Raw genomic sequence first — 25,960 nt, forward strand, 5'->3', positions numbered from 1 at the left:
TATATATATATATATATATATATATATATATATATATATATATATATATATATATATATATATATATATATATATTCATCTCATGGGTGCCCAAACATATTATTATGAAGGGCTAAAAAAAAAACTTAATTGAGGTTAATGAGCCATAGTTAAATAAAAATGACTAGAAAACATTGCTTTATTTTAACTAATACAGTCTTTTTTTCATTTTAGGATAAAAATTATAGTATAAACAAAAGAATAATTTTCGACAGAATTCCGCTACTTTTGTCTTGATTTGCTTGCAGATGTCTTCTGCATAGTCCTCCATCTGTCATCAGTGACAGTATTTACATTTTAAAAAATCTGATTCATTTACTGCATTTAATTGAAACATTTAATTTCAGTTTGCTTTTTTGTGGCTCAGCAATAAAAGGTAACAGGTTACGTCAAATTAGAAATTACGATCTCTGTGTTCAAGGCATTCGCCCCAACCCTCTCCATCATTTTCGCTCTCCAGTTAAATACAGTTATTAAGATAGTTCTGTAGACTATCGAAAAATAAATTAGCTAAACATTCTGATTTCATATATATATATATATATATATATACATACATATATCTAGTCAAATATTATTTACTGTCATCATGGAAAAGATAAAATAAATCAGTTATTAGAAATGAGTTATTAAAACTATTAAGTTTAGAAATGGGTTGAAACAATCTTCCCTCCATTAAAACGAAATTGGGGGAAAAAAAATAAACGGGTGATAGTAATTCAGGGGGGGCTAATAATTCTGACTTCAACTGTATATGTAAACAAATTTCACATAATATTAGGAGAATCTGCATTATGAATATGAATTTATTTTTTTAAAGACTTTACAAAAAGGGTTGTTTGGCCCTCTAGTGTTAAGATGCATGAACTAACCTTCCAAAATATCCAACAATTTTTCAGTCCTCAATAAATAAAACACACTACTTTTTTCGCACACGTCCTCTTTGATCAGATAGAGAAAAAAAAACGTAAAACCAGATGCCAGCAGTTTCAGCTGGATAGGCTGTATAGAAATATGACAGAAAAACAGAATGACCTTGAGTAAATGCATAACACAAAACAAATATTTAGGGGTGACATGGTGGCTCAACACTCACCTCGCCTCACAGCAAGAAGGTTGCTGGTTCGAGTCAGTTGGCATTTCTATGTGGAGTTTGCATGTTCTCCCCATGTTGGCGTGGGTTACCTCCAGGTGCTCCGGTTTCCCGCACAGTCCAAATACCTGTGCTGTGGATGAATTGAATAAACTAAATTGGCCGGAGTGTATGAGTGTGAATGAGTGTGTACGGATGTTTCCCAGCACTGGGTTGCAGCTGGAAGGGCAACTGCTGTGTAAAACATATGCCAGATAAGTTGGCAGTTCATTCATCTGTGGCGACCACTGATGATAAAGGGTCTAAGCTGAAGGAAAATGAATGAATGAATGAAGTTGGCAGTTCATTCCATTGTGGTGACCCCTGATAAATAAAGGAACAAAGCCAAAAAAAAGTCAATGAATGAAGTTGGTGGTTCGTTCCGCTGTGGCGACCCCTGATAAATAAAGGGATTTAGCTGAAGGGAAATGAATGAATGAAGGTGGCGGGAATTTTGCTGTGGCGGCCCCTGATAAATAAAGTTATTAAGCCGAAGGGAAATGAATGAATGAAGTTGACAGTTCATTCTGCTGTGGCGACCCCTGATAAATAAAGGAACTAAGCTGAAGGAAAATTAATTAAGTTAGAGGTTCATTCCTCAGTGGCAACCCCTGATAAATAAAGGGACTAAGCCGAAGAAAAATGAATGAATGAATGAATATTGTTAGCGGTTCATTCTGCTGTGGCGACCCCTGGTAAATAAAGGAACTAAGCCGAAGGAAAATGAATAAATGAATGAAGTTGGCGGTTCATTTCACTGTGGCGACCCCTGATAAATAAAGGGACTAAGCCAGTGGTGTCCAAACTTGGTCCTGGAGGGCCGGTGTCCTGGAGAGTTTAGTTCCAACCCTAATCAAACACACCTGAACCAGCTAATCAAGCTCTTACTAGATATACTAGAAACTTCCTAGCAGTTGTGTTGAAGCAAGTTGGAACCAAACTCTGCAGGACACCGGCCATTCAGGACCAAGTTTGGACACCCCTGGACTAAGCTGAAGGAAAATTAATAAAGTTAGCGGTTTATTCTGCTGTGGCGACCTCTGGTAATTAAAGAGACTATAAACTGAAGGAAAATTAATAAAGTTGGCGGTTCATTCTGCTGTGGCGACCTCTGATAAATAAAGAGACTATAAGCTGAAGGAAAATGAAGGAACGAAAACAACCGTTTAAGCATTTCAACAGTTTTTATTACAAAATGAGCACATACAAAAAGGATAAATGTACAAGCTTTCAAATTAAACAAAATTAAAACAAACCGAAAACATTTTAGCGATGCCACTTTTAAATTCATCATTAGTAGTAGTAATAAATAAGGTACAAAAATTCCACCAAAAGAGATTTCTAACATTTTACACATACTTTTTTTTTTTACTCAACCAGTTACATACTAGCAGTCACACCAGCAGGAGGCGCTATTGCTTTAATATGAATGATAAATAGTCTATATTCTGCTAGAAAATCCGCTAGTGAAAAAACACCCACAGCACGCGGCACCCCTGTCACTGGCACTTTTAGGACATTATAATTAATGTCTTTGTTTTTTTTTTTTTGTTCGTTTTGTTTTCTTTTTTTCAAATGCAAGCAGCAGCAAAAAAATCAATCCTCTAATATCAATAGTAGAACATCTGCACTAGTCTTTATTTTCTCTAAGTTACTGTATATTTCTATTTAGTCATGTATATATTCAAACCTGAGAAAAACATGCATTTTAAATCTGTTGTGCTTTATTATACTCTGTTAGTCCTGACCCTGCCATGAGACAGGGAGAAAGAGAGAGAGAGAAAGAGAGAGAGAGAGAGAGAGATTGGCAAAATAAACTAGGAAGAGAGAGGTTTCACATTGCCCTGGAGACAGTTTGAAAAGTGCTGACTGACAATATCAGAGACGAAGACTGAGAATGAAACAGAAATAGGCACAAGGAATGACAGGTTGAGAGAGGAGGGAAAAGGGCTCGTTGCAAAATCCTAGTGAGCCTCAATCTTAGATATATGCACACTCCTTAAGCACTGACCAATATCACATGCATGCTTAATAGAGAAGACAATCCCATAATGCACTGTGATACGTTCAAGTAAAGTGGTGGAGAATGCGGGCAATCACTCAGTACCCAAATGCATTAATAGCACACTACCATGTAATTGACTATTGTAATCACTAGTTTTCCATGCTGTATATTATGCTTAATAAGTGTATCACTTCGTTAGCTTAGCAATATGCTAATATTAAGTAGTTCCATGTATGTAAAGAGAGATTATTGTAAAAGTGGTGGAGAATGCGGGCAATCACTCAGCACCCAAATGCATTGAGATAATACTATTATGTAATTCACAGAGGACTACTTTAATCAATATTTGCGCATGCCATATATGTTTATAATACTTAAAAGCACCACTTTTGAGTTAGTACGATAGCATTGTACGTCAGATCTCTTATGCACTTTCTTTGCATCTAGTATGAAAGCAACAGCTACGTGGCGTAGCTCACTAGATTTTAAACAGAGCCTCAGAGAATGTAAACATTAGCAATTTAAGACTGTTGAAGACTAGGGATGCACCGATACCATTTTTTTGGAATTGATCCAATAACAAAATTTTGAGTATTGACCGATACAGATCCGATCCCGATACTTTGCCTTTTTTAAAGCATAATACAGCGTCTATAGTTCTTGGGATAAACTCAAATAATGAATCTTCTTTAGTAAAAAATAACAGACCTATAAGCCTACTGTATAGAGACGACACAATCTAACTAAAAACATGATGATCATACCTGTCAACATTGGGATGTGAAAATAAGGCATATTCCCACCAAAATAAGGGACCCCCCTCCTACCCCACCACAAAAAAAAAATAAAAAAATTACTAAATATGTTCATTAAGAGCTGTTCAGTTGTAAATAAACAGTTAAATGGGCAGTAATACATTTTATTATTATTATTTACAAAAGAAAAAATAAACAGTATACATTAGCAGCAAATACATTAGCAAACAGTTCAGCTTATTAAAATTAATTGCTATTATAATGAAATAAAATCAAGCTGTCAAATCTCATTAGCCGTGTCTTCACTGTATAACTTACACATTCTGATTAAAGAGCAATGAATAAATCTCATTAATTTAGATTTGTTTCGTTTGATTTCGATAAATAACAGAGGTGTCACTTTAAAAATGCACACATCTAACATTATAATGAAAGCATTCGATTGCTTTCCTAACTTTTTATGATATTATTATTAATGTTAATTATGTGTATATGTCTGTGTAAGACTTTCGCTCTGCTTCAAATCGCGTCTAAAGAATCCATTTAGGAAACCGCGTCTCTTTATCACTACGGAGTGCGTCAGCTGACAGTCACGCACTGCTATATGACTGTTTTAAGGATTGCATATGAATGGGTGACGGCACCAGTAATGAAAAGGAAAGGGAATCCCGCTGTTTTATAATAATTTCAAAGTGTTTTCAAAAGCACAGAACAAACTCACATTTAAGAACAAGGGGCGACCCCTGGTGGTTCGGCTGTATGGGTTGCGTCTAGGGAGGATTGGGTCTTTAATGTTTATTTGCTACCCTTCAGAGAAAGACTGAAAATATGGAAGAAATACGGGAAAATACCTTTACGGGATGATAGCGAGATAGAACTGTAAGATATGGGAGAATCCCTGGAAAAACGGTAGGGTTGACAGGTATGATGATGATTGCTGTAAACTAGGCTAGATTATTTTTAGCATTCGTTATGACATGAATCTGTTGTGGTCCAGTTTATGTTTCAGTTTATTGTTTTAATCCCATGGTTCTCAGGTGAGGGCCCCTTTGTGTAGGGTGAATCCTTTTGAACCCCAACTATTTAGGGGTACCTAAATAATGTAACTACTAGCAATAATACAATGGAGGTTGCAGTGTTGCGTATGAAATCTGCTGATCTAAAAGACACAGCGCAACATGATTTAGAAACAGCAACGATCTCCTTATTGTAGGTTAAAATGAACCCATTTAATGCAAAACTAAATGCATTTCTCCACTGATTACTTATATTAATAGTCTTGGAGAAAGTTTTTCGAGTTGTCATGAGCGCGACACGCAGCTTGAATTGTGGATGAATAGAGAATGATTGACAGGTGCAGCGGTGAAAAGCTCTGAACTGAACATGAATTTAAGCATGTGAATATTCATCTGTACGTCACATTAAACTATAGAATGGCTTCAGAACATTTGGGATATAGTAGCCTACATGTCAACTTTCTTATAATAGGCTAACTTTATGGCTTTTGTTGGCTTAAAAGCTACACAGAATATAGTGTACGCGCAAGATCAGGACCAGCTGGCCGATACCCGATCCAGCAAAAATATGCGGTATCAAACCGATATCCGATCCAAGTATCGGGATCGGTGCATCCCTATTAAAGACAGAAAAAGCATGGGCAAGAGAACGAATGTAAACATTAACAATAACTGTTAATTACAGAGAAAAAAAAATTACAGTCGACTATAAGCAGACGTGAGACGAAAGAGAGATAGAGAGGTAAAGATCATGTAAACATTAACAATGTAAGAAAGACTTACAGAGAGAGAAGTAGAGAAAGAGATTGTGTCGCAAAGGTTGCCAGAGTGGTAAAAATGATGCCAGTGAGAGGGTGGCCTTCGAAAAAACTAAGAGTGCAAACAGGACAGCGAATCAAAACCCATAATACTCCCACTCCGCTGCCGTGTCTGACCAATCAGCAAGCGGAATGTCAGTAAGGTCACAGCACCAAAGGGAGAAACACACACGAACACGACCAACCGCATGCGAAGCATTCCCGCAAACCAACTCAAACATGAGGTAAGAGTTTTAATCATTTTGTGTTATTCTAAATAAATAAAATATGATTCCATTGCAAAAAAATGAAACTATACAAAATTAAATACGCACCCACGATATCTACAGTTAGTAATAAATTATGATTGTTAAATACTTAAGGCATTTCAACGGACATAACCCTGTGTAAACGATCAACACGAGCCATCATCCACCAATCAGCACACAGAAAACCGGGGAGGAGGGAGGAGCCAACACAGGCAAAAACACAGCTCACTGGCTGAAATTAACGCTGTGGTGTTGTTAATGGAATGAAACTGTTTTCAAAATTGGCCCCAATATTTAGCAGTTGTAAAATTTGCATAAGAAAAACTCCAAAAAAAAAGTAAAAAAATCAACAACAGCATTAAAAATTAAACTATAGATGCTTTTTTTCCATCATGGAATAAAAAAAGGTCATTTATATCAAAAAGTCTAAATTGTGAGTTTTTAACTCGCAATAATTTATTTAATAGGGGTATTTTAAAAAATTTAAGGCCCTGTTTACACTAATATGTTTTAGGTTTAAAATGCATAACTTTTGCTATGGTTTTGCCTTCCGTCCACACTATCTCTGAGTTTTCGAGCCCCAAAAATGGGGCATTTTGGAAATGCTGAAGAGGCCATTTTGGTTTTAAAACAATGCAGCTCTGTGTCAGTGTTTATGGGGAAAACTGGAGACATCTGAAAACGGAGGCGTAGCTGCAGACATTCGACATCTGATTGGGGCTTTTTCCTTAATATGAAGTACACAAAGTTGCATCCTTTTCTTGTAATTTCAGACTTCACAAAATTGATATGGAAAACTCCTGACATCGGGTAAATCTTCAAAGGGAACATTGTAATTTACAACGTCATTCCCATAACCATGGCTAAATCGTTGAAAACATGATATAAGGAGCTGCCTATTCTCATTTTGATATTAACTTAACAGACACTAAACAGGTTGAGGCGTCGTGTAGCTACATATTTATATGAGCGTCATCTTCACTGTATGCATATTAATAACAAAACTGAGCCTATAACATTACAGCCTTCTTTCATTCTCATTGAAAAATATGGAACATACCCTGTCTCTTTTGCTGCATATCAGTTTTAATCAGAGCTTAATTTGTAAATTGTGAGGTACCGGAACAGATCGGGGTAATGGATCCGTCATGTCACCAAAGGAGGGAGAGGTGTCGTGGACGAAAGTGAAGAGGGTTGGGGCGGGGCGGGGTTGCGTGTGAGGAAGGGGATTGTTAAAATCAGGTGCCGGATCAGATTTCATAGGTGCCGGATTTAGCTTGTTCTGGTACAAATTAAGCCCTGGTTTTAATAATTAACAATAGTATAACGTACAATATGTTTATACAATAAAGCAATCAGTCAAAAATGCAGAATCAGTGTCAGACTTACATTAATTAACTTATCTTAGTGCTCAGACAAAACATGTTACCTGACAGATTAAAAAAGGGAGTCGTTAGATAGAGACTAAATTAGGCTAATTAAGTATCGCGTTTAACAACTATAGTGAGACGAGTTCAAGGGGTAGATCTTTGATGAACTATCCGACGTGCGCTGCTCTCACCTGGGGAGGTGTGCTCAAAAGAACCCGCTGACTGCTTGATGTGCGCATATGCTGCAGCGCATGCCAGAAAGTGTGTGTGGTCACGTGATGTGTGTTTTCAGCTGTATAGTGTGGACTGAGAGCTTTTCAAAAACGCTGTTTAAAACTAAAACGTATTAGTGTAAATGGGGCCAAAGAAACAAGTCAAAGTTGTGACAACAACTTAAAATAAAAAAGTCAGAATTGAAATATGCACCCATGCTTCCCTTTTTTATTTGCATTTTTTGCAAACTTCAGTGCTCAAGACCGTGTTCAAACATTGGCACTAATGTTGTCACCATACCAGAATTCGATACTGAAGTTTTAAAAACGCCCATTTCCCGCGAATATTTGAGCGCGTTCTTAAACAGCGCTGATTTGCCATCGTGTTCATGTGCTCAAGAGAAATGACTGTGATTGACCATGAAGGTCATCAGTTCACTGACCTCACTGTTGTTTACTAAGTGTAACCACAGATACATGGACACTGGAGCGTTTCAAAGTCACGTTGATCAGCTGGTTTGTCTATAAGCTGACATACGAGCGTTCCGCTGATGAAATCGCGGCTTTAATTTTTCATTATAAAAATATTGGCTTTAATAGTTTTATTTCTTTTTCATTTGAAAAGATATTTCTGGATTGCTGTACACCCTGTGTGTATTAAACAGTGTGTAAGCGAGGTGCACAAATAACACGCTCTGCGCTGGACAATAGACCTGCTTTGATCTATTTAAGTTCCTCAAAATAGCAACGTGCCAGCAATCCGCCTCCTTTTTCAGACCAGAACACCTATGGGCACACATATAAATGCAAATGCATTTGCTATTTAAACAGCATGCTGCAAATCAGCAAAACAATCCTTGCACCAAGCTGAAGCTAACAAACAACAATTGTGTCGCGCCTGGCGCCGGGTGTATGATAGGGTGCCAAAGTGTAGGTTAAACCATTATAAGAAATCCTTAGTGCCTGTTTCAGTATGTTTATTTAACAAGAGTCTGTCTTAATTAGCATTATAATTATTGTAACTGCTGTACTTTGTACTGTTTTTATTGCTTGTTTTTATGGAATGTCTGCAGCAATATGATGATGCACATAACAAATTTTCTGTCAAGGACATTAAAGTTTACTACTACTACTGCTTTAAATCACTCCAATGTTCCTGTATCTGTGATTACACTCAGTAAACAGTGGTAAATTCGGTAAACTGATGACCTTCATGGTCAGTCACAGTAGTTTCTGTTGAGCTCGTGAACACAATGGCAAATCAGCGCTGTTTAAAAACGCGCTCAAATGTTCGCGCGAAATGGACGCTTCTAAAATTTCAGTACCGATTGGTATCGACTGTTGCTGTCTGTAAACATATATACACGTTTAACTTGCTCAGCAAGATTCTCTTTAAAAACAAACCCCAAAACTTTGGTTAGGTAAAAAAAAAAGGAAAATTCATGTCGCGTTTAGCTTATCCATCTCACCCCGCTCGAGTCCTGTTGGCGGATGGTCCTCTATCACACCACATTCTACATTGTAGTTCTAGCAATACAGCATAGCAACCAGCATAGCAACCACGAGGGGAGACCTGTCAAACAAAAACACAGTTGTACACGCACAAGCCCCGCCCCCTCCAAACACTGCATGTTTAAATACCAATAATAAATACAGCAACCATGGCAGCGCAGCACCAGAGTGAGGCCGGGCACTTCAGCTATGCTCACATGTGCTTTTTTTCAGTAGGCATTTAGGGTCAAAGGTCATGGCAGGGTCTCTCTCGCGCACACACACACACGCACGCACGCACACGCTCGCTACATGAGTCTGATAATGTTACGGATCGTCACAGCTTAGAGGAGCTAATACACATTCATGCATCTTGCATACACTTGCACACACACTTCCTCAAAACAACAACCCAAGCACAGATGCATGCAACTACTACTGCACCTATCTACACCAATCCACCAATCACAACATTCTCTGCCTACTTTGTTGTTTTTTGTGTTTTTATGATGCGTGTTTGTGTTTAAGACAACAGCTGTCTTCTATGGAGCCAGATCAGTCCTAAAAACAAAACATTTACAAAATAAAATTCATACATGCACACCACCATTCACATTTACAAAATCCTATTTGTAAATTCAAAAGACAATCCATAAATGAAGCACAAGTAAAAATTATAAATATTTTTGCAAATGTATAAGATTATGAATCGTGTTTCGAAATTACGAACTGGATTTGTGTATTTATAAATCGTGTTTTGAAGTTACGAATTGGATTTGTATATTAATAAATCATGTTTTGAAGTTACGAATTGGATTTGTGTATTTACGAATCGTGTTATGAAGTTAAGAATAGGGTTTGTTTTTTTACGAATAGTGTTTTGAATTTCCGAGTTGGTTTTTTGTATTTACGAATCGTGTTTTAATTTTACAAATAGGATTTGTGTATTTATGAATCATGTTTTGAATTTTTGAGTTAGATTTTCGTATTTATGAATCGTGTTTTGAATTTGCAAATTGGATATTGTGTATTTTCGAATTGTGTTTTGAAATTATGAATTGGATTTGTGTATTATGGAATCATGTTTTGAAGTTACAAATTGGATATATATATTAACGAACCATCTTTTGAATTTACGAATTGAATTTGTGGATTTACAAATTGTGTTTTGAAATTCCGAATTGAATTTGTGTATTTACAAATTGTGCTTTAAATTTACAAACTGAATTGGTGCATTTACATTTTGTGTTTTGAATTTACCAATTGAATTTTGTATTTATGAATTGTGTTTTGAACTGACAAATTGGATTTGTGTATTTACGAATAGCGTTTTCAATTTATTAATTTGATTTGTGTATTTACAAATCATGCTTTGAATTTACAAATTTTATTTGTGCATTTACGAATTGTGTTTTGAATTTACGAATTGCATTTGTGTATTTACGAATCGAGTTTTGAATTTATGAATTGAATATGTGTATTTACAAATCATGTTTTAAATTTATGTATTTAGAAATTGTGTTTTGAATTCACAAATTGGATTTGTGTATTCACGAATTATGTTTTGAACTTACGATTTAGGTTTGTGCATTTACGAATCATGTTTTGAATTTATGTATTTCCAAATTGTGTTTTGAATTTTCGAATTGGATTTGTGTATTTATGAATTGTATTTTGTAAATGTGAATTGTGTTGTGGATGCATGAATTATATTTGGTATATGTATTATTTTTGAGACTGATCTGGCTCCTTAGTCCACCTGCTGTCTCGGAAATGAGTTGCGTTTTTTGTTTTGTTAATAGAGCGTGTGTTCTTTTTTGGCTTGTCTACATGCACCGACGTGCACCGCTAACCCACGGAAATTTTAACACACACACACACCAATACACACGCACCGAAATTGTGAACAAGCGCACACGCACACACACAAGCCGAAGTAGCTCCAGTGTGTAAGACTAAAGCAGTATTGCAGATCAGAAATATAGTGAACACACACACACACACACACACTCCAGCAGCTAGATTTGACAGTGTCTTATCCGCTTCATTGCGTATGCATTTCACTTAGTGTGTAAGTGTGTGTGTGTGTATTGTATGCAAGCTGAGGGTCTTTAGTAAAGTTCATGGCTTAAGGAATTGCACAAATACACACACGTATGCTACGGACACACACCATTGTTTCTCTACAGACAGAATCACGCCAGAGTTCTACCAGTGTGTGTGTGTGTAGTGTCAGTTGTCATTGGCTCAGTAAAGCGTGAGAGTTAGTGTTTAGTGTGTCAGATGGCTCATCGTATACATGTGTGTAGGTCATATACAATGTGTGTGCATGGATGGATGGATAGATAGAGAGCATGAGTGTGTTATTTGTGAATGTGTGTTTCAGCTCTCAGGGCTGAGCTGTGTTTGGATGTCCACTCTGCAGATGGGACACTTCCTACTGGTGGCCAACCACTGATCCACACACGCCTGATGGAACAAATGCATACAGGGTAACCGCCTGAAAACAAACACACAGACACACACAGAGAGAGAGAGAGAGAGAGAGTGAAAGAGGAGAGAGATAAGACATTCTGTAAGTCTTTATGTATGTATATGTATGTGTATGTGTGTGTGTGTGTGTGTGTATGTGTGTATATATATGGCTTTTTGGAGCAAGAACTACTTTAAAGCAGGAGTCACCAAACTTGTTCCTGGAGGGCTGGTGGCCTGCAGATTTTAGATCCAACCCTAATCAAACACACCTGAACAGGCTAATCAAGGTCTTAAGCTGCGGTCACATTAGAGTTAGAGCATGCGATATTCTGTCGTGCAACGGGATTAAACAAGCTTATTAGATATTTTAAAAAGCGAGCGACTGGTCCATGTTCTAAATATCTGCCCAGAGAGGTCATGTTTTGACCCTCGATTGGTCTCACGCAGTCAAGTGATGCGATTTCGCAGGTCAGAGTTCACAAAGCTTGAACTTTGCACCGCAGCGACCGGCGAAACTTAATGCATGACCCTGCGTTTCCAGTCTGACGCATTCGTGTTCGTATGAATGGACGTCTATGGGAGGAAAAGCCCAGTGTGACCGCAGCTTCACTTGGTATACTTGAAACGTCCAGGCTGGTGTGTTGAGGCAAGTTGGAGCTAAACCCTGCAGGGACACCGGCCCTCTAGGACCGAGATTGGTGCCCCCTGTTTTAAAGGAATTGTTCATCCCAAAAATGAAAATCATATATTGGTGTACAGTGTTGGGAAAGTTACTTCAACAAAGGAACTAATTACAAATCACATCATTACAATTGTTTTTAAATTGATTTTCTAATTAACTTTGCTTGAAATGTAACTTCATCGAGTCAATTAACTGAATAAATACAAAAAATCCACAATCTCAATGCACAGAAATTAAACTTAGAATTAAACTTAGAAATCTTTCAATTTGAGTCAAACAGAACCTTTGTTTATTTATTTATTTATTTATGCATCAAAACACAAAACATTTTAAATTTCATTAATGACACCATATTTCATACGTAGCATATACCGACATACATTTCTAAAACATTTAATTGTTTCTCAAGCATGGACAGAAAAATCTGTTAATATTCTAAATATCTGAAAAACATAACAAACACAATATATATACACACACACACACACACACACACATATGCATACACACTTGATTTTTGCGATTTCTGAAAATTTTATGAAATATTTTTCTATAACATAAATTTGGGCTACTAATTTTTTTACCATTATTGTTAGTTATTTTGTTAGATAAGCTCCAGATTTGGCTTTTGTACAGACTAAAGTATATGCACAAATGTAATATTGTAAAGCTTCCTATAGAAAACATTAAACTAGAGATTTGTGGGGGGTGTACTCATATAAGCTGAGCACTGTGTATGTGTGTGAGTGTGTGTGTGTATGTGAGTGTGTGTGTGTATATATATACATATATATGTATATATAAAATAATGGGAGGTGGGAGGGTTGGGGCAGTAGAGTGAAGGGTAGGGGGGCTGTTGTCGCAGATGAAAGTGAAGGGGGAGGTGGCTACTCATATTCTGAATTGCAATAAGATTTTAACATTATTGTTTTTACTATGTTTTTAATCAAATGAATAAAGCGCTAACAAGCTACAAACTCCTTACAATCACCAACTCTGCAGTATATATATGGTGGTGTTTGTATTATATGTTACCTGACATCTTCTCCATCCTCCAGCATGGAGAGGCAGATGGTGCATTTCTCATCCACATCAGACTCTTCATCATTCTCACAAAACTTCAGATCCAGTGGCTTCCGCTACACACACACACACACACACACACACACACACACACACACACACACACAAATATATACATGTTAATAAAAGAAACATGTGGGCTGGATTTGGAAGAGAAAGTCTATATACATGTGTGTGTGTGTGTGTGTGTGTGTGTTCACCTTCTTGTATTTGTGTGGGAAGGTGAATCTCTCTATGGTGGTCTGAATGGCCCCTCGGCTGACGCTTCCGAGTCGGTCCTCCAGCTGCAGCAGCTCCTGCACACACACATCATGCGTGAATGTTACTTTTCGGCAGAGTGTGTGTTAGTCCTTATCAAATTGTCCATGTGTGGTGGTAGTTTTTATCAATGTGTGTGTGTATTTGTGTGAATGTTAGTCTTCATCCGAGTTAGTCTTCATCAATACTGTGTGTGTGTGTGTGTGTGTGTGTGTGTGTGTGTGTTAGTCTTCATCAATATGTATGTGTGTGTGTGTATTCTAGTCTTAATCAGTGTGTATGTATGTATGTGTATGTATGTGTGTGTGTGTGCGTGTGTGTTTATGTATGTGTGTGCACGAGAGTCCTCAGTTCTCTCTCTAAGTGTTTATAAATTTTAGCCTTAATCAGTGTGTGTGTGTGTGTGTGTGTGTGTGTGTGTGTGTGTGTGTTAGTCCTTATCTCTCTTTGTGTCTGTGTGTGTAAGTCAGTCTTCAGTGTTAGTTTTCGTCAGTGTATGTGTGTACTAGTCAGTGTTTGTCATAACAGTGTGTGTAACTGTGCACGTGAGTCTGTCTCTCGTAGTGTGTGTGTGTGTGTGTGTGTGTGTGTGTAACTGTGCACATGAGTCTCTCTCTCGAAGTGTGTGTTAGTCTTCATCAGTGTGGGTGTTTATGAATTTTAGCCTTAATCAGTGTGTGTGTTAATAAGTGTGTGTGTGTCAGTCCTTATTTCTCTCTCTTTCTGCGTATTTGTGTGTTAACCCTCATCTCTCTCTCTAAGTGTGTGTGTGTAAATGTTAGTCTTCATCTGTGCAAAGGTCTTCATCAATATGTATGCGTGTTAGTTTCGTCAGTGTGTGTGTGTGTATTCTAGTATTAATTAGTGTATGTGTGTGTGTATATGTGTGCGTGTGCGCGTGAGTCCTCATTTCTTTCTCTTAGTGTCTAAGTGTTCTAAGTGAATTTTAGCCTTAGTCAGTGTGTGTGTGTGTCTTAATAAATGTGTGTGTGTCTAAGTTAATATTCAGTGTTAGTTTTCATCAATGTATGTGTGTACTAGTCTTTGTCAGTGTGTCATAACAGTGTGTGTGTTAGTCCTTATCTCTCTCTCTTTCTGCTTATTTGCGTGTGTTAACCCTCATCTTTCTCTCTAAGTGTGTGTGTGTGCGTGTGTGTTACCTCATAACTTTCCCGAACAGCAGATGAGTGTCTGCTAGGACTCAAACTCTGCAGTGCCAGCAGGTGGAGCTGTGGATATGGATAATTCCTTATTTCATGGACAACCTACAGACAAACACACACACACACACACATAAACACACTATACTTTAAAATAAGTCTATAAAACAGTCTTCATCAGTGTGTGTGTGTGTGTTAGTCATCATCAGTGTGTGTGTTTGTCATAATCAGTGTGTGTATATATTTTATTCTTAATATGTGTTTGTGTGTGTGTGTGTGTGTGTGTGTGTGTGTTCTGTTGCTATGGTGATGTATCCTGAATATCCACAGACACTCACCACCTGTGTGGTGGAGGTGTTCCTGGGCAGGTGGTGCATTCTAGGAGAGGCCAGGTAATGCTGGTAGGGTTGAGGAATTTGCTGTAGTGGATACTGATGCAGAACTCCTGCGTCCACACTCAGATCCCTGAAAACACACAATTTCACTGAGACTCACTTAAAATGGGCAAAATGTTTGAGCTTTTTATTGTCCAGTTTCATACATTTTTGTTACGGAATGAAGTATTTGTGTGCCAATGTTAATTTAGCAAACAAACTTAAAACTACACAGTCAAAAATTCAGGCTTGCCTAATTACCCTCACCTGTCTAATTAACCTAGTTAAGCCATTAAATGTCACTTTAAGCTGTATAGAAGTGTCTTGAAGAATACCTAGTCAAATATTATTTACTGTCATCATGGCAAAGAAAAAACAAATCAGTTATTAGAAATGAGTCATTAAAGCTATTATGATTAGAAAATGTGTTGAGAAAATCTTTTCTCCGTTAAACAGAAATTGGGGGGGGGGGGGAATAAACAGCGAGTCTAATAATTCAGGGGCGCTAATAATTCTGATTTCAACTGTATATATAATTTTTAGAATTCATAATCATTTATTCCTTGATGCTTTCAAAGATAAACACATTTTCATCATTTGCCTAATTGTTTTACCACATACATGATATTTAACAAAGTTGTTTCAGAAACACTTTACAATAACAGTACATGAATATTGACGTACAGTAGGTGAGAGTTCAAAGTGGCTATTAACGCCGCGGCTTGTACCGCCGCCGTTTGAAATAGGTGCCGCTCTGTTTTTAGTGTATGACCGCAGTTTGTGAATGAGCCGCCAGGGGGCGCAAAGGGACGGGATGCGAACGGACAGAAATAGCCCATACAGCTACTGTGCTTGTAAATGATATTAAACAATAAGTCAAAGCATTATAATTCCTTCATTAATCATTTAAAATTTGTTAACACGCTTTATTGTAAACTTTTTAAGTGCAAAGAGGATTCGTTTTGGAAAATAGAATTGAAGAAGTAAAAGACAACTAAAATGAAAGCACAAACATTTAGTACAAATAAGTAGTCTTAAATAAATAAATAAATAAATAAATAAATAAAGCAGCCTAAATATAGAAAGATGTTCAGTGTTTGCTATTTTGATAGGACTAAGACAAGACATTTTCATTTATGTTTTATTTCTGTTTTTATTTCCATTTTCGTTGTTAATTATATTTTACTATCTCATTTATGTCTCAACAATTGTACATAATATTAATATATAAACTAAACATTAGTTTATTATGAAATGATAATTAATAAGTTAAGGCGTGCGCCAATCATGAGCTAACTTTAAAAACAACATGTGTAATAAGAGTTCACGAGTAAATAGTGGCTACCTTAATTACTTGATAGTACATGTCAGGGGCGTAGTGGACATTTTAAAAATGGGCGGGGCAGCTGTATGAAATCCAAAACCCAATTATTTAAGATGGCTTTTAACACTTAATTTTAATTTTATTTGCACTATTGCTGTGTATATTTTATTAATTCTCTTGTTGTTTTATTGCTCTTGTTGATTGTACGGTGTCCTTGAGTTGCTAGAAAGGCGCCTTTAAATGAAATGTATTATTATTATTATCAAAAGTTTTAAAAAAAGTTCTGAATTACCCGTTTCTAAATGGTCTGTCACTAAAAGTAAGAGAGATGTATCCTACCTGTCCCCCTCAGTTGCTACGCCCCTGGTACTTGTTGTTAATCAACGTATTGATTAACATTTAAGTTTAAGCTAAATGTAACCAACATGAACTCATGAGCTGTTAATGTGTAATTATGTCATGACTTTATTTGAAGGGGCACATCGTCATTAACTCATCCTTAACTACTCATCCTGTGTTTAAACTGTTGATGTTGACAGAACACTTTTTGATAACACTTTAGTTTCGGTCACAATTTATGCTATTAACTACTGGCGTATTACCTGCCTGTTATTAAGATATGAACTGTTCATTATTAGTTGTAAAGTATGATCTTATTCTGCCTCTACAATCCTACTCGAAACCTAAAACCTACTACCACCTTACTAACTATTAATAAACTGCTAATTAATAGCTTATTAAGCTAGTAGTGCTAGTTAATGGTTTTTTAAAACGGTGAATTGTTACCTAAACTAAACTGTTACCCACTTTTCTATTGTTTTTCAATGTAAACGCACTAGACAGACAGCAGTTCATAAGTAGATAAGAATGGGTTAATGATGATGTGCCCCTCCAAGTAAAGTCATGATATTAACACATCATGTTCATGTACTGTTAACTGTAGTGATACCGCAGTTTCTCTCAATTCTCTTCATAATATTTAATTCTGTTCATTTATATTTAATTTTACTATAATTTATTTTAGTAATTTAATAATAACTTATTGTCTGTATAATAATAACAATTGTTTTTTTTTTACATTTAATTTATCTTATTTATATTTATTACAGGTTTGCAGAAGCGTTAATAAGCTGTGCACTGAACTAAAACGAAATGTGTTCACAAAATAAAAAATATAACTTCAGTAAGACTTTACAATACCAGTACATGAATAATGATGTATTCATATGTAAACTAAACTTACTTTAGTTTCCACAATCCTGCCCAAAACCTAAAACCAATTTCCACCTTATTTAATATTAATAAACAGATAATTAATAGTTTATTAAGTTAGCAGTGCTTGTTAATGGTTTGTTAAATAAAACCGTGACCTAAACTAAAGCGTTACCCACTTTTCTATTGTTATTTATTGTAAACGCACTAGACAGATGTGCATAAGGAGTTTATGATTACATAAGAATGGGTTAATGATGATGTGCCCCTGCAAATAATGATATAATTATGCATAAACATATCAGGAGTTCATAATGGTTAAATTAATCAATCATTAAACATTCAATAATCAATCATGTACTAACATGTAATTAAGGTAGCCGTTATTCACAAATAAACTCGCGTGATTTATTAAACAAACTAAAATGAACACGTTTAACAGTAGTATCATGATAAAAGCTAATTTAATAATGCAAAACTACTTTGTTTGTGTGTGCATGTTTGTTTGTTTGCACACACACCAATCAGTGCCTTCCGCCAGGTATCTGGGCTGCTGCGGGATTGGCTGCGGGACATGAAGGGGCGGGGCATATTCATATCCCGGGCGTAACCGATGCGTGTTCAGCGGGACTCGCTCCTGTGTGCGTCTGAAAACATCCGACAATAGAAATAATTTATTAATCGGTTTTTGTTTTTATCTCAAAAATAAACAAATAAATAGATAAATAAATATATAAATAAATAAATATATAGATAAATAAATAAATAGATAAAGAGATAAATACATATATAGATAAATAAATAAATATATAGATATAAATAAAAAAATAAAAAAATATATAGATAAACAAATATATAGATAGATAAATAAATATAAAGATAAATATATATATATATATATATATATATATATATATATATATATATATATATATATTTGATAAATAGATCAATAAATAGATAAATAAATATATAGATAATAAATAAATAAATAGATAAATAAATAAAGATAAATATATAGATAAATTATAAATAAATAAATAAATAGATATATAGATAAATAAATATATAGATAAATTATAAATAAATAAATAGATATATAGATAAATAAATAAATATATAGGTAAATAAATAAATAAATAAAGGTAATTCCAGTTTTGATTTGCTTATTTTGTGTGCATGTGTGTGTTTTGTTGTACCTGCGCTGCAGTAGCTGTTGCTGGATGAGGTATTGCTGCTGTAAGGCCTGAGGTAGGAAAGGGGGTGGGACCTCCTGGTATTGAGGCGGGGCAAGTGGAGGGGGCGGGAAATCAGCAGGCAGGGGCGTGGCTGTGGCGGCCAGGTGGAAATGCCGGCAGGAGGTGGCATGACTATGCTGGTGCCTGCTGAAATGTGCTCCTGTTCGGGACGAGAGAGAGTCCATACAACCTGTCAGAGACCCGCCAGGACGCGTGCAGAAGACAGAGCTTATGTTCAGAACAGCATACTGTGTGACATGTAAAATAAGTATTTTTTTATACAGCTCACACTTTTAAAAAATGATTCATTAAATTTACTACATTTTTTAAAGTACGTGGTTGCAAACTATTTATACGGGCTGAATTTAAACAAATAAATTAAGTGGAACATTACTAAATTTATTATGTTTGATTAAATTTAGCCTATAGTCTATAAAATTTTTGCAACCACTTACTTTAAAAATACTTTTAGTGAATCCAATTAATAATTTTTTTTCAGTGTATTTACAAACAAGGTCATCATTTATTGTTAAACTATTTGTAAAAAAAAATTGTGGTGGGCAAAGATTAAACACGATTAATTAATTTGATTTGACATAATATCTCTATATATATGTGTGTGTGTGTGAGAAAAAAACTAAACAAAAAATAGTAACATATTTAAATATATATTTAATTTGCATCATATACATATTTTATATGAAAATATAAATAAACATTTTTCTTAACTATATGAACACATGGTATATTTAAATATACATATATACATAATAAATATGCAAAGCACATATATTATGTAAAAACAAAGGCTGATTTTAGGTTAATTTTTGCCCACTCTAAAATTTTTTTACCCTAAATTCACAGTAAATTACTGGCTAATAATTGCATTACTTTCACAGTAAAATACTGCATGTAAATTCACAGCAAGGTAGTTCACAGTAATTTAATGTAACAAAATCACAGTAGAGTGTAAAGTCCATTACTGTGATTTTACAGTATTATCTTGGAAAATTAACTATATTTTACTGTGAAGCAGGCTTTCCTCGGCTAGTCATTCTGACATTTACCCTGACGTTGAAATAATTTTGGGTGTTTAACAGTGTTTGGTTTTATGAATCAATTACTTTTGTTGCAGTTTATTACATTTTTGGCTAAGCAAAAAATTATGTTCATTAAAAATTATTTCATATTTTCATGTTAACCTTATAAAATTAAATAAAGGTGCAGTGCACCCAAAAATAAAAATGTACTACAACATCATGTCGTTTCAAAACAGGATGATTTTTTTTCTTTAAAAGTTATTTTTGAAGATTTAACCAGATTGTTTTGGGGGCTGCAATAACATTCTGTTATTTCTAGATATCAAAAAGGTGTCAATATAAAAGTTCTGCTGAATAAAAGCTATGTTAAAAAATCATTTACAGTAATCTGATGCAATCATGCTACCTGCATTCATTTCACAATAAAATTATGAATACAACACAATACTGTGAGTTTTTAAGTTAAATCCGGTAATGTGATAATGTTATTTGCTGTAAAAAATTACAGTAACATGTTGTGAAAATTTGGAATTTTGTTTACAGTGCAGCACTATAACAGAATATAATATTAATTATTATTATTATTATTATCATTATTATCACCATTATTATTATATGATTATTATATTTGTTAACAATTAATAATATACATATATATATATATATATATATATATATATATATATATATATATATACATAGCATTGTTGTTTTAGCATTGTATATTTTAGCATGTTATTATTATTATTATATTATATCATTATTATTATTATCATCATTATTATTATTATATGATTATTATATTTATTAACAATTAATATTATACAATTTATATATATATATATATATATATATATATATATATATATATATATATATATATATATATATATATATATATATATATATATATAGCATTGTTGTTTATAGCATTGTATATTTTAGCATATTATTCCAGCATTACATTCTGAACACAAGACAGATATAAAAATTCCTTTAAATTAATACAAAAAATTTTAAATTATAAAAACCAATGAAAAAAATTACCAAACATATAACTAATAAGACTGAAAAAATAAATGCATTAAATTGAAAAGGTAGGCGTAAATAAAATTAAATACAGTTATTTACAGGAAAAGTAAATCTTAAAATGAGAATGAAAACAAAATTGTTTATTTTTTGCATGCTTTGTAATGTTATTCCATAGCATTACATTCTCAACAAGACAGATATGAAAAAAACTTACATTTTAACACAGAGAAACAAAAACAAGAAAATGGACTGAAAATAAATTTCCTAAATAGCATAACATTAACCTAAATAGTTAGGTCCAACCAAAACAAAACTAGTTGTTTACAGGGAAAAAAAGTTAAAATGTTAGAATGAGAATGGAAAAATACATTAAATTAAATGGTTAAAATTACAGTTGGTAACAGAAAAACTCAGAAAGATAATAATAATAATAACAACAACAGGGTTTCTGGAGGTTTAACCAAATTCAATTTAAAACTTTTAAGACCATTATGAATGACTCACAAAGGGCTAAAGGCTAGGGAATTTTTTAAATGGTGCAGATGGAAACTGTTTTTATTTGCCCTATCAAATTTCTTTTCCAAATTTAGTATTTTGCAATAATAAATTAAAAATAAAAAAAAACTATATTTTAGATATTTCTTTAAAAAGAACTAAATATTTAAAACCATCCTGCTCTAATAGTCTTCATACACTTTTTTTTCCAACATAAACATTCTTTAAAATAATAAAACAAATCAAAATAAACGAACAAATGTTTTAAAAAGCATAATAATACAAATGTATGCACAACAATCTGTCCAGGTCAGTGTCCTCAGCAGTAAATACATGGAGCACTTTTAAACAAGTGTTATTGTAAGGCAAATTTAATTAAACCATGATGGCATTAGAGTTAAAATTACATTCTTAAATAAAAAGTTCAAAGTTTTGAGATGGATTATTGGTGATTGTATGAGTTTTGGCCAGATTGTATACATACACAAAAGAAAATTAAGACCTGTTTAAAGAAGACTCACAACACAATATTTCAGTACATTTAAGACCTTTTAAGGCCTAATTTTTTAAGACCCTGCAGAAACCCTTAATAATAATAATTAGTCAAACTTAATTACATTTAGTAACAGACAAACTTTGAATACAATGAAAATAATAAATATAAAAATAAAGACAGAAACCTATGTTAGTATTAATATCAACCAAAAAATAAATAAACAAAACCTTTAATAAAATACTTAATAAAACAAAGATTATCTAAAAGGAAATTAGTGTCAATAAAATGAAAATAAATAAATCAAATTAAATGCAGTTGGTTATAACATAAAAAGTGTGTCAGAACCAATTTACTTAAGATGCAGAATTAATTATTACGCGTAAAAATGTAATCATGAAATACAGATATATTATTGTTTAATAACTGTACAGATATTACAGATGCTAGTTTACTTGAAGTTGTATTAGTTTCAGTTAAATAAAAATAATGAGCAAAACTGCATTTGGTAAATGTGCTGTGATAAAAAAAAGACTCAATAAAATGTAAATATTAAAATATATAATGTTTAGATTAGACTACAGTCTCTTACAGTTTCAAATGCCACTTTATATCAATGGTGATTTTGCAATGCCGGGACTAACTGGCCGTTTGTGACCACAGCAGATGCTTGTGGTGTTTTATCTCATCAGCAGGACAGAAAGCAGAAGCAAAAGGCTGATCCTAGAATTGTAGGTACATTTACGTCTCACAGACAAATATGTTTTCAAATACTTTAAGGAAACAGTTTTGAATAATGTTGATATTATGTTCTGTCTAAAAGCAATGTTTAAGTGCAAGTAGAGATATTTTGCCTTGAAAATAAAAATTACTTTAATACTCTCACTATACCTATTTTTGATGGTCTCCACCTCTTTTAAAATCTATTTGTGTTGGGACAACAGAAATAAAGTTAACGTTTTAGTTTTTACAAATTTAAGTGGATTGAACATAAAACAATGAAGTTGTCCCAAACAAACATAAGAATTGTGACAGTTCAGCTCATTTTAAAATAGTAGTTTTAACCAGGGACGGATTTATTGATTTGGGGACCCTGAGCATTTCCAGCCAAGGGGCCAAGCAGTCTTAAATGCACCTTTTTACTTTTATTTAATTGTTTTTTTCTTTCCTTTGTAAAAAATGGTTTGTTAAAATGAATTCGCAACTAAAAATAATAAATAAACTATTTTGTTTTTAAAACTAAAACTTTACCTGATTTACCTGCTAGACTGCTCCCTCATTCATACATTTGGGATATACGTTCACACATGGGGATACATTTGTGTAGACCAGTGGTTCTCAAACTTTTTTTCATCAAATACCACCGCAGAAAAACATTGTCTCTCCAAGTACCACCAAAATGAGCAGTATTGAAATACAGTAGCGTAGTAGGCCCAATAAAGCAGCTACAACTCTGCACAGTTAAAAAAACGTGGCAGATTACCTTAGAAATATAGGGTTTATGTCACATATGGCATATTATATACATAATTTTTGATAAATTTTGAAATGTGTATAGTATGTACATGACATATTTCATTCCTCCACGTACCACTAGAAGGAAGCCTGCGTACCACTAGTGGTACACGTACCACAGTTTGAGAACCACTGGTGTAGACGTAATAATTGCTACATTAAAATTGCATTTGTTAGACCCTTACCATACACCAAAACAATGTTATAGATAATTTATACGTATAATTTACTTCTAGGTATTTATTGGGGGTCCCCCAATTTCCTGGGGCTCTAAGCGAATGCTTACCTCACTTATTGGGTAAATCCGCCCCTGGTTTTAACAAACAGCGTTTTTTAGTGTAGCCAGTGGATTCTATTGAATGGATTAATTATTCATTTTTAGACTACAATGTGCACTTGCAAAATAAACATTGTTAAATTTTCATTCATTCATTCAATCAATATCTTTTCGGCTTAGTTCCTTTATCAATTCAGGGCTCGCCACAGAGGAATGAACTGCCAACTTATCCAGCACATGTTTTTACGCAGCAGAAGCAGATACCCTTCCGGCCGCAACCCAACACTGGGAAACACTCATAACCCATTCACACACATACACTGTGGCCAGTTTAGCTTATTCATTTCACCTGTACACGTGTTTGGGGGAGCACCCGGAGGAAACCTACTCGACCACGGGGAGAACATACAAACTCCACACAGAAATGCCAACTGACACAGCCGGGACTCGAACCAGAGACCTTCTTGCTGTGAGGCGATTGTGCTACCCACTGCGACACAAAGACAGAATTAAATGTTCCTTACCACATTTTTAGCATTATATTACATTATTGATAAAGTTCTCTGTGCGTTAGATTAGGCTATCTATAGGTTGTTGTTTAAGAAAAATGAAGTGATAATGCTTGAAATGTACCCGCAATTCTTTAATCAGTCGGAGATATCAGAACTGAAATATGTCCTGCCTCAGAAAGTAGACTTTTGTTTACCTGTTCGCTCTTCATTATTTAACCGAAGCCAGGAGACGATTAGGACACCGCGACACCTGCTGGCGCTTTACGGCAGGACTGTGCGTTTATCAGGATTAGCGCAGATCTAAACTGATCCCATTCCCAGGGATTAGCTCGGTTTTCTCTGAGCGCACATATAGCAGCGTGGGGCTGGGGGTCTGCTGTGTTTCTGGAGCTACAGACATGTGTTTATGAGCGCTGGAGCGGCTGATTCAGCGGCTCAGATGTTGAACAGCCGCTCCTCAAATGTCTATATCAGCCGCTCAGCTGTTCGGTTCTCTCTCTCTCACACACACACACACTCGTGTTTCTTACGCGCAGTTTTGTCTGTCATCATCCCACATAAAAAAAGTCTAGTATTTTATAGTAAAATATTATGGTGCTTTTTATCCTAATTTTGAATAATAATAGTTAATCATAGCTAATGATAGTAGCCTATAATTAACTATTAGTATTATTAACACGTCAGCATAGGCCTACTGTTGCCTAGCATTACCTATCGTGAACAGTTATTTTGATAAATACTATAGTATAATATAGTTCACTACAGTAACATTGTTGGTGAAAGCCACAGAATTGGGTCATTTGTTTAGCTAGCCTGTATATACACTCACCGGCCACTTTATTAGGTACACCTGTCCAACTGCTCGCAAATTTATAATCAGCCAATCACAGGGCAGCAACTCAATGCATTCAGGCATTTTGTGGCATGTTGGCTGTGTTCATGCATGTAAACAGCGTATATATTGGCAAAAGAGGTACATTTTTATAGAAATGTTATTATTTCATCATCATTTGCTTAATTTATATATATATTTTTTATCTGCCACAACAAATAAATAACTTTCAAGACCTTCAGGACAAAACTGCTGAAACCCAATAAAACTATATATTTAATCCATGTGCATTTAACCAAAACGTTGTGTTTTCTTTGTTAACAGGCTTCAATTTTGTTTGTATAATTCATAAAAATGTTTTTTTTTTTTGTTGTCTTTCGAGCGCTGTACACTGTACAAAGAGTCCACAGTGGTACCTCAAAGGTGCATATTAGTACACAAATGTACCTAAAAAATACCTTCGAGGTACAATTATGGACCCTTCAGGTACAAATATGTACCTTTTGAAAATGTACCACCCCAGCAACAGCTCCTGTACCTTTATTTCTGAGAGTGTAGACCACATAAATTTATATTATGTCATTATAATTTTATCTCAATAAAACAAGCTGTAGTATTAGGCAAACAGTCCGTAATTTAAAGAGTTAAAACAAAAAAATAGGTAGGTCTATTCATGCAAAAAACTTTTTACTTTCATAAGTTTGTCATTTTTTAAATACTTCTAGAAAAAAATTAAATACATAAAATAGAATTATTTATTAACATGTTGTTTATTATCATTATTATACAAAAGTTACGATTTAATTGATTTTTAGGTCAAAAAGTAAGTTAATTTAATTACATTTACAACAATGATTCAATATGCATAGAAA

The 25,960-nt window shown here is 34.4% G+C and overlaps 1 protein-coding gene across 7 annotated transcripts in view; it reads right to left on the bottom strand.

Moving 5' to 3' along the window:
• Positions 1–8,195: 8,195 nt before the first annotated feature.
• Positions 8,196–25,960, bottom strand: part of ark2ca (arkadia (RNF111) C-terminal like ring finger ubiquitin ligase 2Ca) — a 36,638-nt gene continuing 18,873 nt past the window's right edge. Inside the window, exons 1-9 of one of the 7 annotated variants that reach the window (XM_073935736.1) lie at positions 24,451–24,719; positions 24,094–24,234; positions 18,854–19,052; positions 18,176–18,301; positions 15,083–15,209; positions 14,745–14,849; positions 13,527–13,622; positions 13,279–13,382; positions 8,196–11,586 (exon numbers count right to left, since the gene is read on the bottom strand). In XM_073935736.1, coding sequence (XP_073791837.1) covers positions 11,469–11,586; positions 13,279–13,382; positions 13,527–13,622; positions 14,745–14,849; positions 15,083–15,209; positions 18,176–18,301; positions 18,854–19,052; positions 24,094–24,151 — 933 coding nt within the window. In that variant the 5' untranslated portion in view covers positions 24,152–24,234; positions 24,451–24,719 and the 3' untranslated portion in view covers positions 8,196–11,468. Of the gene's footprint in view, positions 11,587–13,278; positions 13,383–13,526; positions 13,623–14,744; positions 14,850–15,082; positions 15,210–18,175; positions 18,302–18,853; positions 19,083–24,093; positions 24,235–24,377; positions 24,720–25,960 lie in introns of those variants that run through there. The other 6 variants (XM_073935737.1, XM_073935735.1, XM_073935738.1 and 3 more) reach the window with 6 other exon arrangements.

Source organism: Danio rerio, chromosome 21 (assembly GCF_049306965.1).
Source record: "Danio rerio strain Tuebingen ecotype United States chromosome 21, GRCz12tu, whole genome shotgun sequence".
Lineage (NCBI taxonomy): Eukaryota > Metazoa > Chordata > Actinopteri > Cypriniformes > Danionidae > Danio > Danio rerio.